The sequence below is a fragment of the Puma concolor genome, chromosome B2, assembly GCF_028749965.1.
Source record: "Puma concolor isolate L17-30 chromosome B2, mPumCon1.1.hap2, whole genome shotgun sequence".
Lineage (NCBI taxonomy): Eukaryota > Metazoa > Chordata > Mammalia > Carnivora > Felidae > Puma > Puma concolor.
In genome coordinates, this window is record NC_141671.1 from 106,638,006 (window position 1) to 106,658,004 (window position 19,999).

Below are 19,999 nucleotides of genomic sequence, written 5' to 3' on the forward strand. Positions count from 1 at the left end.
AGTGCCTTTTCCCATTTAACAACACTACTCATTTAGCTTGGTATATTTTGACATTCAAATTAATTAATTTTCTCTACACATTATTTAGAATATTTTTTCAAGTAAAAAAGAATATTCTCTTTAATTTCTGCTTTCACATAAGTGATTCCTCAGTATTCTGCTTGAGTGAAGCCAACCTAAACTAAATTTTTGTATTTTAGATTTTAAAATTTGGGATACTGAATTCTCATCTTTAAAATGAAATTAAGTGGTAATGTTTTGCTGTACTGAATCTAGTAATTTAATGAATATAGAAATACAGATAGTGGGAGAAAATGTCTTTTATTTTTTAGGGGTGATAAGATATTTTTCCTGAAGATCTCTTAATGTATATATATATTCCTTCCAGCAATACTTTTTACCAAGTAGGGAATAAAGTAGATGTTAAAAAGGAAGCTCACTGACCATTTCTGTTTATTGTAGCCCTGTCCTGCTTAAGGGGCTAAAGGTTCTGAGCATGCAAGTTCAGGCCCACTATCCCCTTCACCAACTGTACCTGGAGTAGAATATTGGGAGCCCCAGGCTCAGTGGATGTCTGTGGAGAGAGAAAGAGTTGTTTCAGGCATTCTTCATGATTGGTATCTCATGTTCCGTGGGTGGGTGTTGAGCAACCATATGGACACAGAATCATGGTATCTCTTCTAATGTCTGCCTTCTTCCCCCACATTTCTTGCCTTGTATCTGCCTTGGTGTCATGAAAATGGCAGGACTTGGAACCCTGTAATGTATTTCAGCCTAAGTGCCCTTCTGCCTGGCTCATGGTAGGTCTGTTAACTCTAGCACTTTCTTCTGGCCGGGTTCTTATTGCAAACTTGGTGACTTTTCTTTGAAAGCACTGTGCTTTTCCTCACAAAGAAGTAAAATGATTCTAGATTCAGATGATCTTGGATGCCATTCTTGGCTCCACCATTTAACTTAACTGTGTGATCTTAAGCATGTAATTTTCCTGTCTCTAAATACTACTTTTACAGCTTATAAAATGGACATGTAATACCTAATGTGAGTTTTGAAGATTAGATGAAATAAAGTACATAAAGGGCTTGGCACATGCCATGTGCTTAATATGAAGTACAACATCTCTGTTTCCTCCCAGTTACAAATAGTGAATTTTGCTTGATGATGCAAATGCCACTCTTAGCCACCTGATCAAACACTTGGAATATGGACACCAAGGCAGGCCAGAATTTAGCTGAATATGCCCCTTGGATACCTGGCCACCCACTCAGAGGCCCCCACATCAAGTCTCTCTAAATTCCAGGTTTATTCTGCTCTCCTTGGAAAGTCACTGTCGAGGCCCCAATGTGCTTCACAGGCAAGGCCACACAGCTTAGAAATCCACTTCCTTTGGCTAAATTTTATAGGAATAACTTACAATATTTAATGTATTACTGACATTTAACATTCATAGTTAGTTTTCATGTTTAACTTACGAAAGGAAAAAAGATGAATCACAGCTGCCATTAGTCATGTTTTAAAAACAGTGGTACTACATGACTCTCCTAACTTATTGGAAGTTGTTTCTAAGCACACAAAGGCAATTGATTGAAAACTGAATGACTTTCTATCAGATTACTGTCTTCAGGGTGCTTTTAGAGTGAATAGACTAATTTACATCTTAAGGTAGAATTGACCTTATTTTGGCATATTTGGGTGGTGTGACCCAGGGCACACAGTAGGCAGAGGTGTGGCTAATATACAGTAGACACAACAGCCGTGAAGCTGGTAAGAGTGAAGTTGGTACTGCTCCAGCCTGTAAAGTTTACCCTTGGGAATAATTTCTGAAGTGTTCATTGCTATGTTCTACATTTAAATTCCTAATTATTTTAAAGCTTCTTTCATTTTTCTTAAATTTACATTGCTATAAATATCAAGTGTCTAAAACCAGATTTTGTTAACATAAAAAGAAAATTTTTTTAGTGTTTATTTTTGAGAGAGAGAGAGAGACAGACAGAGCAGGAGCGGGGGAGGGGCAAAGAATCTAAAGCAGGCTCCAGGCTCTGAGGGGTCAGCACAGAGCCTGACAGAGGGCTCAAACTCGTGAACTGTGAGATCGTGACCTGAGCCGAAGTTGGATGCTTAACCGACTGAGCCACCCGAAAGCCCCTAAGCCAGATTTTTTAACATGAATCTTCTGTATGAATTTACTAAATATTTTATAGGTTAATAAAACTAAATGTTACCTCAAAATGAGAAAAAGGATTGTTTTTGAGTTCTGCTTTTTGTAAAAGCTAAACAAGCAGTAGAGCTTCATTTCAACATGCTTATAAAAATGTATGAATTTGCCTATACCATGGATCAAATCATGACCTTCAAGATATACTTACATATGGAAAAGTATGACATAAAATTGTTAGGCTGTAAAATGTGCTAGAAAACAGGACTAATAACCATGATAACATTGTAAAGGGAGTTACGAGTTGTCCCATTGTTTCTAGTATTTATTTTTTCTATACTACTGATTCATTTAAATAAATATCAGTGACTTTTTGACCCCTCTTAGATTTTAAACACCAAACTTCTGTTATTCCAAGCATTTACCTTAACAGTATTTGTGTAAATGAAATAACATAAAAATAGAGTATTCTGTGAACCCTGTAATACTAAATGTTAATCTTTTCACACATGGTTATTTTGAAAGACTATGTATCTATTAGAGCTATAAGAAAAAAATTTAAATACAGTCATTTGATCATAAATCTATAGAAATAAAAATAGATGCCAATATTATTATTAAGCTTCTTTTTACTCGTTTTATCAAGTAAACTGTCCAATTTTAAGTATGACTTCTTAGAATGCCCACTGTACTCTGTACATAATAGATGGTTCAAAAGGCGTTTATGATAATGGAGGCAGTCTGTTCATATAAAACTATTATAAAAATTTGGATCAATGAAGCTATTGCATTTTGGAAAGATTTTTATGCCACTTTTCTTCCTTTTGTAGCCATCTTGATTCATGGAAGCAGCACATCTTGATAACCTCTATTCCTCTCCTCACCAACACCATACCCCCAACCTAGGCCATTAATAGTTCATTTTTGTGTTCATATCCTTCTGTTTCACATAAATTCACTTAAACTTATCTCTGAAAGTGGTCTAGGCAGCTTTTTAAAAACTTTTTAGAGTCAGGACTCTTTTACACTCTTAAAAATTAATGAAAACATCAAAGAGCTTTGTGACGACTATACCTATTGATATTTTACTATATTAAAAATTAAAGCTGAAAGATATTGAAAATATGTATGCGTTCATTTTAAAGGTTCATTTTTTTTCCTTTTAGGGTGAGAGGTCCATTTTGTATTAACATTAACATAATTTTAGGAAGAAATAACTATACTTTTTTAAAACAAAGCATTTAGCACAAAAGAGATCTTGGTTGCTCATTCTTGCAGATTTTGCATGTCTACTGTATTCAGTCTGTCGCAGTGTGGTGTTTTGGTTTCTATATATGAAGAAAACACAACCGCTTCATATCAATATGTGCTTGAAAAGGACAGAGTTTTTAAGAATCTTTTCAGAAAATTATGGATATTCTTTGATTCTATACTAGAACTTGACAAGTAGGAGTTGCATAAAAGTTGTTTTTTTTTTATTTAAAAAAAAATTTTTTTTTTTCAACGTTTATTTATTTTTGGGACAGAGAGAGACAGAGCATGAACGGGGGAGGGGCAGAGAGAGAGGGAGACACAGAATCGGAAACAGGCTCCAGGCTCTGAGCCATCAGCCCAGAGCCTGACGCGGGGCTCGAACTCACGGACCGCGAGATCGTGACCTGGCTGAAGTCGGACGCTTAACCGACTGCGCCACCCAGGAGCCCCAAAAGTTGGTTTTAAATGGACTCTGATTCATAAAAGTATGGGATCTGAAGCCATGTTAATGAACTCCCATCTTTTAATTAGTAGACTAATCCATTGGTAGATTTTGCACGTCCAGGGGATCTTTTATCTGTGCATGGTTTTATAATACCTTGCCTTTTTTCCCTTCCCCGTATGCTCTGTTTCTCTCTGTCCCACAAATAAATAAACGTTGAAAAAAAAAAAATTAAAAAAAAAATACCTTGCCTTTTTTATTTTGAATGTTTGCTTGCTGAGTTATTCCAGTCTTCCAAGTGTTGATGTATTTAGTTATACAGTATAAAAATAAATCACATTTGTTATTACTGACCTCATCAGAAAAACTTTTATGTATTGGTAAACTCTTAAGTACATGGTAGATACACGTTTTCTAAAATTCTTATTTTCTCTTGGAAGCTCCAATTTAGTCATTGGCAGCAGAGGCTTTCAATTTTCTTTGAGCCGGCAGGCTTCTTCATCTTCAAGAAAACTTCCACTTAAATACCTAAGTCTAAATAATTGCAATTTGTCAGTTTGTCATTTTCTCACATAAAAATGATGTTTCATGGAAAAAAAAAAAAAGGAGCTACTTCAGCTCTTAATGCATAGTTTCTTTTCATTGTGATAGTTACTGCACTTTGGTGTCCACTGTGCTTTTTACATAGTTTTCATTTCATCACACAGAATATGGAAAAGAGATATACTCAAAGATTTGAGATTTGATAAAATTAATAATCTTCACACTTTATCAAGGATATTCTTTTTTTAATTTTTTTTTAATGTTTGTTTATTTTCGAGGGAGAGAGAGAGCACAAGCAGGGGAGAGGCAGAGAGCAGGGGAGACAGAGAATCCCAAGCAGGCTCCAAGCTGTCAGCACAGAGCCCAAAGCGGGGCTCAAACTTGCAAAATGTGGGATCGTGACCTGAGCCTAAGTCAAACACTTAACTGACTGAGCCACCCAGGTGCCCCCTTTATCAAGAATATTCTTAAGTGAAACTGGCCTGTGTGTGTGTCTGTGTGTGTAGCTAAGAGTTCATGACAGTATGCAGAATCAGGCAAGGATTGCTAGAGGAGTTTGGTACCTCTTCTGCACTCTTTTTTTTTTTTTTAATTTTTTTTTCAACGTTTTTATTTATTTATGGGACAGACAGAGACAGAGCATGAACGGGGGAGGGGCAGAGAGAGAGGGAGACACAGAATCGGAAACAGGCCCCAGGCTCCGAGCCATCAGCCCAGAGCCTGACGCGGGGCTCGAACTCACGGACCGCGAGATCGTGACCTGGCTGAAGTCGGACGCTTAACCGACTGCGCCACCCAGGCGCCCCCCTCTTCTGCACTCTTGCTTAAGGTGCCAGTGTTTTTAACCTGTAAGTGCTGTGGCACCATCAGTGCAAATGTCAGCATATAACGTATTTGTATTATCGGGAAACTAATTTTTACTTGAGGATTCCCTCAAAGAGTCTCTAAGACCCTGGAGATCCATGGACCTTACTTTAAGAATGGCCCGTAAGGGAAGAAGGTATAGTTTATAAAAAGAGGGCTACAGTAAACATTTTTCTAACCCCCCTCTTAACTGACTCGCCAGTGAAATTAGCCTCCATTCCTTGTGTCATCTGGCAGCAACTCTCACAAAATGCTGAATGTCAAGGTTGGTCAGCTGTCCTCTGCTATGTCCATTCATCTCTGTTCCCACCAGCAGAGTGAAGTGTTTTTGCAAATACCAGTTGTATTCTCAAATGACTTTATGCCAATGCCATCAATACTTTAGTTACACAATTTTAATATTATGTGAGTAAGTAGGAGTTCAAAAAGAAAACACTTAGTGTTTCTAAAACTAACTTAAATGCTTTGGAATGACTTACTGTAAAAGATTGCTATCATATAATTTACTGTGGATGAGATTTGTAAAAGGTTAGGGAAAAACATGCAAATCTGGAAGGATTCTGCATTCCTTCACAAATATCTTTGATTTCTATATTATAAAGAAACTAAAGCTTGCAATTGTGATGATGTGTTGTGTGTGTTCTTTGCAGGAAAGAACAATGAAACCAATCTTTAGACTCACATTTTTTTAAATTTTTTATTTATTTACTTATTTTTTTAATTTTTTTTTTTATTTGACGTTTATTTATTTTTGAGACATAGAGAGACAGAGCATGAACGGGGGAGGGTCAGAGAGAGAGGGAGACACAGAATCTGAAACAGGCTCCAGGCTCTGAGCTGTCAGCACAGAGCCCGATGCGGGGCTCGAACTCACAGACTGTGAGATCATGACCTGAGCCGAAGTCGGTTGCCCAACCGACTGAGCCACCCAGGCACCCCTCACATTTTTTTTTAAAAAAGGCTTTTATCTCACCTTCAAAAGATTAATGAATGTATGTACATACGGATATGTTAAGCTGAAGTAAAATGCATAAATTAATACCTGTATCTTTTTTTTTAATGATTCACCACTTAACCAACTTTTCCAGTAGATTTGCTGACCAGTAGTGAGAGTCACATTGAATCAGATAGTTACTTTGCGGCTATCCATGTGCTAGAAGCAAATTTCCTTTGGTTTCCATGATAGTAAAATATGCTCTCTCCCATCATTGCACTTTGAATCTGTGGCTGAGTCAAATTGTATTGGTAAAGTATTTAGATAACCTTTTAGAAATATAACTCTTACAGGTCAGATTTCATAATGATACAGTGATGAGCCGGATGGTATCAGCTTTTTTTCAAAGTCAGTATACTAGCATTTTGTTGAGTTGGGAACTGCCTGGAATAAGCAAGTATATGGGGGCATCTTGGGGATTTCATAGTTTGCCTAATTTCATAAATTGCATAATAATACTTCCTGAAGGATGAGAATTATAATAATAAGTGTTCTTTGATCTACGAAAATAAGTTCCCTGGTCAATCAGATGTGTCAGGATTGGGGTGATGGTAGCGGTTCACTGATGTCAGCTCTACCATGGCCAGGTACGTATGCTGTCGTTAATAGATGCATCGTGACATGGTGCAGAGACAGGGGCTGGGAAACAAATGGCCTGGACTCTCTGCCTGGCTTGCTTAGCAACCACCAGGAGTCAGTGAAGACTGTGTTCCTAACTCCCTAACAGTGAGCTTGCAGGATAAGTTGTTTTCCCTGGAAGTGGAGGGTTCATTCATACTCTTCACACTGTTAACAGTGTGGCCTGGTTTTGTAGGCCTGTTCCTTCTTTTTTCCTTTTTTTCCCAAAATGTTTACTGAGTATCTGCGGTGTGTCAGACACTGTTGTAGGGTTAGGGATCCTATAGTGAATACAATAGAGGCAAAAATAAAACCCTGCACTTGTAGAACTTAACACCTGGTAGAGGATACATATACATATACACATACATATACATGTACATATACATATGCAATCACACATACATACATGTATACATACACAAATGCTAAGAGGACAAAAAAAGTGACAAAGGGAAATGAGATACTGTTAGTTGGAATTCTGCAGGGTGACCATAGAAGGCAACATTAAGATCATGTCTTTTTTTTTTTTTTCAATATATGAAATTTATTGTCAAATTGGTTTCCATACAACACCCAGTGCTCATCCAAAAAGGTGCCCTCCTCAATACCCATCACCCACCCTCCCCTCCCTCCCACCCCCCATCAACCCTCAGTTTGTTCTCAGTTTTTAACAGTCTCTTATGCTTTGGCTCTCTCCCACTCTAGCCTCTTTTTTTTTTTTTCCTTCCCCTCCCCCATGGGTTCCTGTTAAGTTTCTCAGGATCCACATAAGAGTGAAACCATATGGTATCTGTCTTTCTCTGTATGGCTTATTTCACTTAGCATCACACTCTCCAGTTCCATCCACGTTGCTACAAAGGGCCCTATTTCGTTCTTTCTCATTGCCCTGTAAGTACTCCATTGTGTATATAAACCACAATTTCTTTATCCATTCATCAGTTGATGGACATTTAGGCTCTTTCCACAATTTGGCTATTGTTGAGAGTGCTGCTATAAACATTGAGGTACAAGTGCCCCTATGCATCAGTACTCCTGTATCCCTTGTGTAAATTCCTAGCAGTGCTATTGCTGGGTCATAGGGTAGGTATATTTTTAATTTTCTGAGGAACCTCCACACTGTTTTCCAGAGTGGCTGCACCAGTTTGCATTCTCACCAATAGTGCAAGAGGGTTCCCGTTTCTCCACATCCTCTCCAGCATAAGATCATGTCTTTCATATAAACTCCTAAAAGAAGGCTATAGTCTAGAGGAAGTGGTCTCTCAGGACATTTGTGTGTGTGTGAAGAGAGAGAGAATCTTAAGCAGCCTCCATGGTCAGCCCAGAGCCTGATGTGGGGCTTCAACCCATCATCTTGGGATCATGACCTGAGCCAAAATCAAGAGTTGGCCGCTCAGCTGACGGAGCTGCTCAGGTGCCCCTTTCAGAACATTTTTTTTTTTAATTTTTTTTTCAACGTTTATTTATTTTTGGGACAGAGAGAGACAGAGCATGAACGGGGGAGGGGCAGAGAGAGAGAGGGAGACACAGAATCGGAAACAGGCTCCAGGTTCTGAGCCATCAGCCCAGAGCCCGACGCGGGGCTCGAACTCACGGACCGCGAGATCGTGACCTGGCTGAAGTCGGACGCTTAACCGACTGCGCCACCCAGGCGCCCCTTCAGAACATTTTTAAGTATCCTTGTCCTGGGATCTCTGGGGTTTGCATGGGAGAAATACTGCATCTTAGTTTTCATGGACTCTAACTGCAATTTAGCATTTCTTCCAAATGATGTACATAGCTATAGTAATATTGGGAGAACTTGTAATTTTGTTGCAGAGAGATATTTTCGTGTCCCATTATAAGTATTGTAGACACTCTTGCTTATGCTCATCACGACTTATAAATTATGGTAGTTCCTATCTCTACTGTTAAATCTTGGTTTTTAGTGCCGTAATAAAGAAGCATAGAGATCACAATTTTTAAGAACTCTGTATTAATAGTTAGATGTCAAAGTAATAGTTTTCCTTATATCCTTACGTATTCTATCTTATGAATTTTAGAGCGTTGAGAAAGAGGCTGAGGCTTCACCAGATTGCCAAGAGGTCAGGAGGTTCCTGGCATAGAAATATTAAGCTTTCATTTAATCCCCAATTGAGAATTTTCTTCAACCTCCCAACCGTACAGCACTTCCTTCACTTGTGTCCTTCTCCTAGAGATTAGTCACATACATCTTGAGATGGTTTGGGCTTTCTGGATAGTTCCGTAGAATTGTGATTGTGAAAGATCCCTTTTAAAAAGCTTCCTCTGTAATGCGGGCCACACAGTATTAAAACACTTGCAGAATAATGTAGCAAGTTAAGCAGAAAGTTGGCTTCCTAGAAAGTGACGGTTTCATATTTCACAGGTCAGCTTTTACATTTCTCTGGAAGTTATTACTCAAAGGACCTAAAGGCAGTGCAGTTCATCTTAAGAGAAAGAACAAGATGTAGAAATCTGAGTTAGAATCAGTTCATTTCACTCACTTTAACTAGATTTCATAGGCTGTGATACCTTCACCTTGACCTGCCTATGGGAAATGAGATGGGATGTACATGTTCCACTGGTTTGGCAAGGAAGCCCTAAGAATAAAACTGAGAACCTCTTACACAGGTAAAAAGGGGAGGGTGAGTATTGGTGAAATGGGTACTCCTGAGAATTTTGCCCTGCCACTACATGTTATATGCTTTAGATCTCTTTGACCATATCCTTCTACCTCTCGTCGAAAGTAAAAAAGTCAAAAGTAAAAATTCTCAACATCTTGTTGTTGCCAGAAATCTGAGAGAAAAAAAAATCATTTGTTCTGTAATTTTCCCATGAGATGAGCCTTATGCTTGTGTCTACTGTGGAAGGAAGCTAATTGTGAGGCACTAAACCTCTTGGATTGTGTCTTCAGTGGTGCCCTTTCCTTCTAAGAAACAGATACTCGAAAAGTGGGATGAACGCTATAAGACCCTTGCACTCAGTCACGTGGTTGCTTTTCCTCTGCAGGCTGGTGAAAGACGCTCCTTGGGATGAAGTCCCGCTTGCTCACTCCCTGGTTGGTTTTGCCACTGCCTATGACTTCTTGTACAACTACTTGAGTAAGACACAGCAGGAGAAGTTTCTTGAAGTGATTGCCAATGTCTCGGGATATATGTATGAAACTTCATACCGAAGAGGATGGGGATTTCAGTACCTCCACAATCACCAACCCACCAACTGCATGGCCTTGCTCACGGGAAGCCTAGTTCTGATGAATCAAGGTGCGTGTGGACACAATTGAGGGGATGCCCAAGCCAATATCAGTCACAGTTGCCTTGAGAGCAGAGCATTTTTGTACCTAGCCTTAGTATATATGTTCATAGTCAGATCCCAACTAAGTTCATGAGATGAAGTAATACCTAGGATATCCCTTAGAGAATTGAGACACATCTCTTTCCTCATTTCTGCTAGTTATATTAGCCTGCAGGTTATTTAAGTAAGGCTTCTGATTGTGCCAAGCCATATCCTTACAGCACACTGTCAGTGGTGAAAATTCATTTTCCCAGAGAATTTTGACAGTGAAGACAGCCATCCTGGATAAATGGAGTTTTTAGTTTTATTCATTCATTCATTCATTCATTCAAATTTGTATTTAAATTGTAGTTAGTTAACATGCAGTATAATATTGGTTTCAGGAGTAGAACCTAGTGATTCAGCACTTAAACATAATACCCAGTGCTGTCTTCCATAATACCCGTCACCCATCTTACCCGTCTCCCACGTACGTCTCTCCTTCAACCCTCAGTTTGTTCCCTGTCTTTAAGAGTCTCTTGTGATTTCCTTCTCTCTCTCCCTTTTTTTCTCCCTTCCCATATGTTCATCTTTTTAAAACCTAAGTGGGTGGTTTATTATTTGAAATGACTGTTCTTTGCAAATAGATGTCTATCATTACAACACTATTTTTTTTCTCTAAAGACTTGAAACAACCAATCTAGATCATTTAGCTCAAATTTGGAAGTGACTTTTGTGGATCACATAGCTACTTTGCATTAATGTATTATGTAATTGCTGATATTACATTTGCTCTGCTTCTATAATTCTGACTTAATTACAACACCTGTGAAAGTCTACAAATGATTAAATAAGACTGTATTTAAGAAAAGCAGCCCTAAGATCACAGCGAATTATTAGGATACTAAATATATACTTGGAATAGGCAAATCTAACAGAACTCTTGACTACTTCCCCATGAGATTTAGTATGCATTTTGTAGATTATCCAACATCAGATTTCCTCAAGTCTAGCTTTCTCCCTTGTCTTACCAACCAGCCATCACTTTTAATTAGTCTTAGAGGAAAAGAAACTAACATTACCTAAGCATATGACACGTGCTAATCCTTGTCCCTGTTTTATTATCGCACTAGCCATATAAGGTAGCTGGGATTTGGACCTAGTTCTGGCCAAAGTCAAAGTTCACTCTCTTTCCATTACATTTTGTTGCCTCTCTTGGAATAGAGATTCAATTTATAGTAATTTAAGGAAAGCTTTAAGAGGGTAGAGTTTCATCCTAGCTCCCTTTGTCCCCTACTCTTACAAAAACAAACAAGATTTAAAAGATGAAAATGAAAATTAATTAATTAATTAAAAAAATGAAAGATTAAAATGCAAACCTTCAAAGTATTTATAAATCCCAATGCCTGTGGAATGACATCATCATGAAATGGTGGAAGGAACCCAAGATGAGCTAGGTCTCAGCCCGGGTCCTTGGTTTTAGCCCAATATAGTGTTATTTCTTTATATAAATGTTTAGTTCTTTAGTAGCAGGAAGAGAGCTTACTTCTTCATTCTTTGTGGTAGATAAAATTGTTCCAGAAAGTATGCAGGCATCGAAAATACTGGTTCAGATTGGATCAAAATGTGTAGTTCTCCCCTGGCAGGAGTTTTCATTGTGCATTTATTTTGTGATTACGGTTCTGGTTGCTCAGAACTATGGGATACAGTCTTACAGAACCCCCACATAGGCAGTGTACGCCTTTTTTTTTTTAAGTTTATTTATTTTTGAGAGAGAGACAGCTGGGGAGGGGCAGAGGAGAAGGGGACAGAGGATCTGAAGTGGGCTCTGTGCTGATAGTAGAGAGCCTGATGCGGGGCTTGAACTCACAAACTGTGAGATCGTGACTTGAGCCGAAGTCAGAGGCTTAACCGACTGAGCCTTTCAGGTGCCCCAGCAGTGTACACATTTATGAGACGATTGGACAGACGAAGAGGTGAAATCTCTGGCCCTGCACATCTCAGTTAATAATCAGGCTTACAGTCCTGGCTTTGTTGGCATACCCACTACCTTTAGGGGCTACCTCACAGGCTGTTTCAACAATCCCGCGTCCTCCAGACCAGCCTCGTAGATACTGACTAGGTAGCTTAGTGTATCGGTAGTTCTCAGCAGACTCACATAAAATCTCAAAAGTGGGAGAATTAGAACTCGGTGCACAGGGACCGCAAGATCACACATAAGCAGTTTACACATCAGTTGCAAAGAAGATAGATGTGAAATGTTTAAGTGATTATGCAATAGTTATAATAGCAACAGAGAATAAAGTAAGAGGTACTATGAAGCTATGGTTAAATATCAATTGAGTGTATTAAGTTTGAATTCAGGAAAACAGTCTTCTTTAGGTGGGTTAGAGAAGGTTCATAGAACTTTGAAAGATTGACAGGGTATGGATAATGAAAATAATGAAGCACATTCCAGGCAAGGTCTATATGGATGGTAGATAAACACAGAGCATAGCATCAATAACAATCCCAGCGCCTCATATTGACAGATTTGAAGTTCACAAAGGTGGACACTGCCTCATATCTCCTGAACAAGGTTGTTGTAAGGAAAAAATAAGGAAAAGCTAGGTAATGCTATATCAGGGAGCAGTAAGTTAGCAGGCCTGATTTTAATCATCACATTAGTGTCTGGTTGGAGATGGTAGATATGGAGAAGAAAAAGATGATGACTGGAATTTTTATTTTTTTAATGTTTATTTATTTTTGAGAGAGGGCACGCAAGCAGGGGAGGGGCAGAGAGAGAGGGAGACAGAGAATCCGAAGCAGGCTCCGTGCTGGCGTATTTTGCCCCTGACGTGGGGCTGCAGCAGTCCTCGAACTGTGAGATCATGACCTGAGCCGAAGTTGGATGCTCAGCTGACTGAGCCACCCGGACACCCCTGGAATTTTAAACCCTAATGATTAGAGAATGGAAACTGAAAACTCTCCAGAAGACTGGCATGTCAGGTGTAGAGCTGGATAGGAGGAGTCAATGTGCAATTAACAGTCACCTCTGCAAAAGCTGAGCCTGAGAACAGTGCTGCCCTCATGAGATGGGAGCCCGGTCCTGCATAGCCTGGGACCTTGGATTTAGGCTGGGGTCTGTGGTCCCTGGGCCCCTGGAAGCCCTCACTCCCAGCACATGCAGTAAGCTGTGGCAGTGTTTGGCACTGGTGATCACACACATGTCTGTGGGGGTGAAGCCACAAAACTCCATCCACATCAGGAGGCAATGAGCTTAATTTTATCCTCACTGGTTCTATGTTTTAAATATAAGCAAACAAAACAAACCTGAAATCTAAAGACCTAGGTTCAGATCAAAGTCCTGTTCACTTTTAGTCATGTGTCAGAGGTCTTGAACAAGGCAAGCTTTCTGCAATTTTGGAGTAACAGTGCCTAATTGAATTGTTAAAAGGATTAAGTAAGATTGTGTTCAGTGCTGTGGAGATTATAAATGTTTTAGAAATGTGAGTTGTTACTGTTACCAAAATACTAGCCTTGCAAGAATTATAGAAAACTAGCATTTTTGAGTCAAAAGAATTTTATAAAGTTTGTAGGCCTTTAATTTTCAGTTGCAGAAATTGAAAAATGTGACAGCTTGAGCGCTTGAACCAAATTTTGGACCTCATTTTAGGTAGGTTCAGGACTCCAAGTTGATTATTTTTACCATGAGATTGTCACTCCAATGGTCTCTCTACCCCACTGTGCTGCCTTTTGAGATCCTCTGGAATCTAAAAGCACAGGAAGAATGAGAAACTGTCTTTAATGACAGGACAAACTGAAGACTATCTGCTTAGGCTTTATCATATTTGCAGCTTATTAAAAATCCTATAAAATAATGGTGCAAGTTATATGAAGTATTAAGCTTCAAAAATATTTTCAAGTAGTAGTTTTTAAAAAACTTGAAGGAGTGCCCGAGGGGCTCAGTCCATTGAATGTCCGACTTCGACTCAGGTCATGATCTCTCACTTAGTGAGTTCGAGCCCCACGTCAGGCTCTGTGCTGACAGCTCAGGGCCTGGAGCCTGCTTCGGACTCTGTGTCTCCCTCTCTCTCTGCCCCTCCCCCACTCACGCTCTGTCTCTCTCAAAAACAAATAAAATTTTTTTTTTTAATTTAGAAAAATTGAATTAAATCTCAATATACAAGATCTTTACACATAGACATAAAGTTATCTTAGATGTGATGAGGTTTCAGTTTATTTAACAGCGGTACTCATTTCAAGGTTTATCTTCATTTAATAAGGGACTTGCATTCAAGAACTTTTTAACCCACATCATGGACCCGACCCAAACCTAGATTAGCAGAATGCTGTTTGTAATGTTGACAAATGAGTTTTGCAAAATGCCATTTGTAATATAAACTAGCCAGATGACTCAGAGGGTTTTATTCGGCTATCGTTTTGCCAAATTTTGTTTATGCTTTATTAGAGCCATAGTGATTGTATCCATGTGTTTTCATTCTTCAGGGTATCTCCAAGAAGCATACTTATGGACCAAACAAGTTCTGACCATCATGGAGAAGTCTCTGGTCCTGCTCCGAGAGGTGACAGATGGCTCCCTCTATGAAGGAGTTGCCTATGGCAGCTACACCACTCGATCCCTCTTCCAGTATATGTTTCTCGTTCAGAGGCACTTTGATATCAACCACTTTGGCCACCCATGGCTGAAACAACACTTTGCGTTTATGTATAGAACCATCCTACCAGGTACAGTGAGGAATCAGAAGTGGGAAAGTGGGAAAGCATTAGCTATTGTTTGTTTCTGATTATGAAAATGGGCTAGATGAGGAGAAGAAATGTGAGGTTTGAGTCATATTGAGGTTAGACTTGTTGTCAAAAAAATAAAGAATTCTGGCACAAAAACAGACACATAGACCAATGGAATAGAATAGAAACCCCAGAACTAGACCCACAAACGTATGGCCAACTCATCTTTGACAAAGCAGGAAAGAACATCCAATGGAAAAAAGACAGTCTCTTTAACAAATGGTGCTGGGAGAACTGGACAGCAACATGCAGAAGGTTGAAACTAGACCACTTTCTCACACCATTCACAAAAATAAACTCAAAATGGATAAAGGACCTGAATGTGAGACAGGAAACCATCAAAACCTTAGAGGAGAAAGCAGGAAAAGACCTCTCTGACCTCAGCCGTAGCAATCTCTTCCTCGACACATCCCCAAAGGCAAGGGAATTAAAAGCAAAAGTGAATTCCTGGGACCTTATGAAGATAAAAAGCTTCTGCACAGCAAAGGAAACAACCAACAAAACTAAAAGGCAACCAACGGAATGGGAAAAGATATTTGCAAATGACATATCGGACAAAGGGCTAGTATCCAAAATCTATAAAGAGCTCACCAAACTCCACACCCGAAAAGCAAATAACCCAGTGAAGAAATGGGCAGAAAACATGAATAGACACTTCTCTAAAGAAGACATCCGGATGGCCAACAGGCACATGAAAAGATGTTCAGCGTCGCTCCTTATCAGGGAAATACAAATCAAAACCACACTCAGGTATCACCTCACGCCAGTCAGAGTGGCCAAAATGAACAAATCAGGAGACTATAGATGCTGGAGAGGATGTGGAGAAACGGGAACCCTCTTGCACTGTTGGTGGGAATGCAAATTGGTGCAGCCGCTCTGGAAAGCAGTGTGGAGGTTCCTCAGAAAATTAAAAATAGACCTACCCTATGACCCAGCAACAGCACTGCTAGGAATTTATCCAAGGGACACAGGAGTACTGATGCATAGGGGCACTTGTACCCCAATGTTCATAGCAGCACTCTCAACAATAGCCAAATTATGGAAAGAGCCTAAATGTCCATCAACTGATGAATGGATAAAGAAATTGTGGTTTATATACACTATGGAATACTACGTGGCAATGAGAAAAAATGAAATATGGCCTTTTGTAGCAACGTGGATGGAACTGGAGAGTGTGATGCTAAGTGAAATAAGCCATACAGAGAAAGACAGATACCATATGGTTTCACTCTTATGTGGATCCTGAGAAACTTAACAGGAACCCATGGGGGAGGGGAAGGAAAAAAAAAAAAAAGAGGTTAGAGTGGGAGAGAGCCAAAGCATAAGAGACTGTTGAGAACTGAGAGCAAACTGAGGGTTGATGGGGGGTGGGAGGGAGGAGAGGGTGGGTGATGGGTATTGAGGAGGGCACCTTTTGGGATGAGCACTGGGTGTTGTATGGAAACCAATTTGACAATAAATTTCATATATAAATTAAAAAAAAAATAAAGAATTCAAGAGTTATGTATCACCAGAACATTTGGAGAATTAATGCGAGGATTTGTGATTTACACACTCTAAAACTTGGAGCATAATGGATCAGATGCAATTCATAGCCCCCATAGTACTTTTATTTTTGTATTTTGGGTATACTTGTACCCAAGTATACTTGGGTACGTATACAAATTACTTTTCATGAACCTTCACAAAATATAAACATTTATGATTACATGGTAATTTTCCTTGACGTATGATCATAACTTGAGTCTCTTTCATTTTTTAGTTTTTAGTTTTTATTTCCGAACTTTATATATATTCAAAATGAAAGATTACACCTATGTATTTGCTGGAGCTTTGGTGTTTTCTTTAAACAGTTTATTGAAAAAAATTACATAAAAAATAAAAAAATGAATTGCTGTAAGAGCACCCGGGTGACTCAGTCAGGTCTGACTTCGGCTCAGGTCACGATCTCTCGGTCTGTGAGTTCGAGCCTCACGTTGGACTCTGTGCTGACAGCTCAGAGCCTAGAGCCTGCTTTGCATTCTGTCTCTCTCTCGCTCGCTCTCTCTCTTTCTGCCCTTCCCCTGCTCATGCTGTGTCTCTCTCTCTCTGTGTGTGACTCAAAAATAAATAAACATTTGAAAAGTCAAAAAAAAATGAATTGCTATAAAGCTTCTAAATTCTGTGTTGCTATGTAGCTTAGGCTTCTAAGAGAACTGGCTCTAAAAACAGATGTATTTGATTCAAGAACGCATTCATTTCTAGGACAGCCTTATAACTCTCATTTCTAAACAAGACTAAGATGTTTGAAAAAGTTTAGGATGTAGATTTTCGTCAGGATGGGGATTTTTTTTACCCCAGTGAAATGCAATTTTTAGGTGGTGATTCTAGACCTCTGGTAAATAATCCAGTCTTTAAATCTTTTGCTCTGGTTGTTGACACATGAACTGAATAGTACTCCCATTATTGGATTAGTTATCTAGAAAACATTACAGAGCAAAAGAACCCTAAGATTCTTAAAGTTTAGTTGAGACTGAACATTCAGAACCCTATTGTTTCACTGCATATTCTTAGATAGAGGAGAGGTCTGTTTTGTAGTTTATCTTGATAAACAAAGGCCATCTAAAGCAAGGGATCTTGAAGAGGTCTCACTGCTTTGTAATTTGAGCTGAGATCTAACAGCCAGCCACATCACTGCTGTGAGCTGTGTCCCTGACTGCATCCTAAACTGGAAGACAGTATAAATACCTCTAAGAAAGATGCATGTATTTGTGCCAGTTAATCCAGCAAATCTTTATTAAACATCTACATGCCAGGCATTGTACAAGGCAGGGGATTCAAAGAGAAATAAAGCATATCATCTGCTTTCAGGGAATTCACAGATTAATAGAAGATTCAGAAGTCACATTTTATCATAAGACTTATTTGCAGTAGCATCTACGAAGCTGGTAGAAGTGAAAACACTAGCTGTAAATTATGTAAATACAGTCATGGCATCTTTTTAGAAGGGATTGTGTGTTAAAAGTCAGCCTGTTCTCAACAGCATTTCTCTTTTTGTTCCTTCTACAATGTCTGTTCTAGTACCAATTATTCCTGTCTAGCTCAGAGTTGCCTCCCATTCTTCAAGAACACCTGGATCATATCCAGTCTTACCTGCTTTTGTTTTGCTGACCTATTCCTGTATGATCTTTGCATTTTCTAACTTCCAGCAGTATGTATTAGCAGGCTCTTCCATGGGAATTGTTTTCTTCCTATAGAAATGGAGTTTCTCCCTTAAACCTTATCACTTCCACTTTATTGGATGCAAGATTGAAGCACCTTCTGTCATTATCTTGGCGTAGAATGTGGGTTGAGTTGGTAGGAGAGCTGATGTTCATTCCAGGTTCTGCAGCTCACCACGCACCAGAGGATAGATAGCCTGTGTGTCTACGCAAATATAATTACACGTAACATGGACATTGGAAAATGAGGAAGGGGGCCATATACAAATGCATTAGGAACTATGGCACTTCTGTTACCAATAATAAGCTGCCACATAACAGACACAAACTTGTACACAAGATTTGTGGAAGGGCTTCAGAGGGATTCTGATTAACTCGGCTGGAGTAAAGCCTGGACATTGTGTTTTTGGTTTTTTAATCCAGGATACAGAATTGATTCTAATTTGCAACCAGGATTGAAAATCATTGTTTAGATCTTCATGGGAATATGCAGTTTTACATTTATCTTAATTCTGTCAAACCTCTTTCCCCAGGGTTTCAAAGAACTGTGGCTATTGCAGACTCCAATTACAACTGGTTTTATGGTCCAGAAAGCCAATTAGTGTTCCTGGATAAATTTGTCATGCGTAATGGCAGTGGTAACTGGCTGGCTGACCAAATCAGGAGGAACCGTGTGGTGGAAGGTCCAGGAACACCATCCAAAGGCCAGCGTTGGTGCACTCTTCACACGGAATTTCTCTGGTATGACACGTGGGGCTGTCTAGGGGGGCGGGGAGGGGGGAATTGGGCCCTGGGGATACAGGGTGCTAGCTTATTGCAATTAAAAAGAACAACTATCTAAAGTACTTTGTAGCCCTTTCTCCATGCCCCCTCCCGCCTTGCAGCTTCAATTCATATCACAGCCTTTGACACTGCTAGAAACATTTAGAAACATTTCCTTACATGTAAGATCTCATCACTGTTTGCGGTTTTTGATTTTCTCATACTGGGAGATGACTTAGGCTCACATATTTAATAGATGTGCATGTTTTGATTTCCATCATTTTTGAAATCATATAAAGAGAAAAGCACACAATTTAGACTGGGATTTACTCTGACAATCACACCAAAGAAATAAATAAATAAAGGTAGTAAAATGTTTTGTTTTAGTAAATGGAGCATTATAATCTTCTAATAGCAAAGCTGGTACTAAATTTTCAAAACTATTTAAAAGTGTTTGACAGTATTTGACAGTTTCACTTTGATAATAAAAGAACCATGTAATTTTTTTTGCCTTAATCTTTTAAGCCCAGAAAGAGAAGCCAGGGCCTCCTGTTTAAAGTTCTGCCAAGTATATTGTTGGCATCCAATAAGTTAAAATAAAAATTACAGGGAACTGGTTAATCATTAATCCTTGATGTCTTTTCAAGCTATTGAAATGTGTATTCAACTCCAAGATAAGCTTCTGTGGTTTGCTCTACTTCTCATTATTTTTTTTTTAATTTAAAAAATTAAGAGAGGACAAAGACATTAATAAAGTTAAAACTGGTTATCCTTTAACCAGCATTTTAAAAGACTGTTGTCACAGATAAAATAGTAATTTGATGTGATTTCACTTACCCTAAATATATGACCAGGAGAGCCCTATAAAGCTGACTCTAGGAGTCAGATTGATGCTAAATCTCACTTGGTTCAAATTCTGCCATTTATAGGAATATGCAAAGTGACCAAAGTCAGAGAAGTATTACCAATTTGTCTTATATCTGGATTTGTTAAATCACAATAATTAAGTCAACATTATTAACTAGACCTGAAAAGAAACACAATTTCTGATGGCCTGAGATTCTAGAACAAGACACAAAACGGCCAAAACCAAACACCAGTAAGATTAA

At 39.0% G+C, this 19,999-nt stretch overlaps 1 protein-coding gene across 4 annotated transcripts in view; it reads left to right on the forward strand.

The window, feature by feature from the left end:
- The window catches only part of DSE (dermatan sulfate epimerase), an 85,369-nt gene that overhangs the window by 61,519 nt on the left and 3,851 nt on the right, over positions 1 to 19,999 (forward strand). For all 4 annotated transcript variants that reach the window (XM_086707645.1, XM_086707647.1, XM_086707646.1 and 1 more), the window contains 3 exons: positions 9,877 to 10,130; positions 14,629 to 14,868; positions 18,662 to 18,869. In XM_086707645.1, the coding sequence (XP_086563771.1) occupies positions 9,877 to 10,130; positions 14,629 to 14,868; positions 18,662 to 18,869 (702 nt within the window). The remainder of the gene's footprint in view (positions 1 to 9,876; positions 10,131 to 14,628; positions 14,869 to 18,661; positions 18,870 to 19,999) is intronic.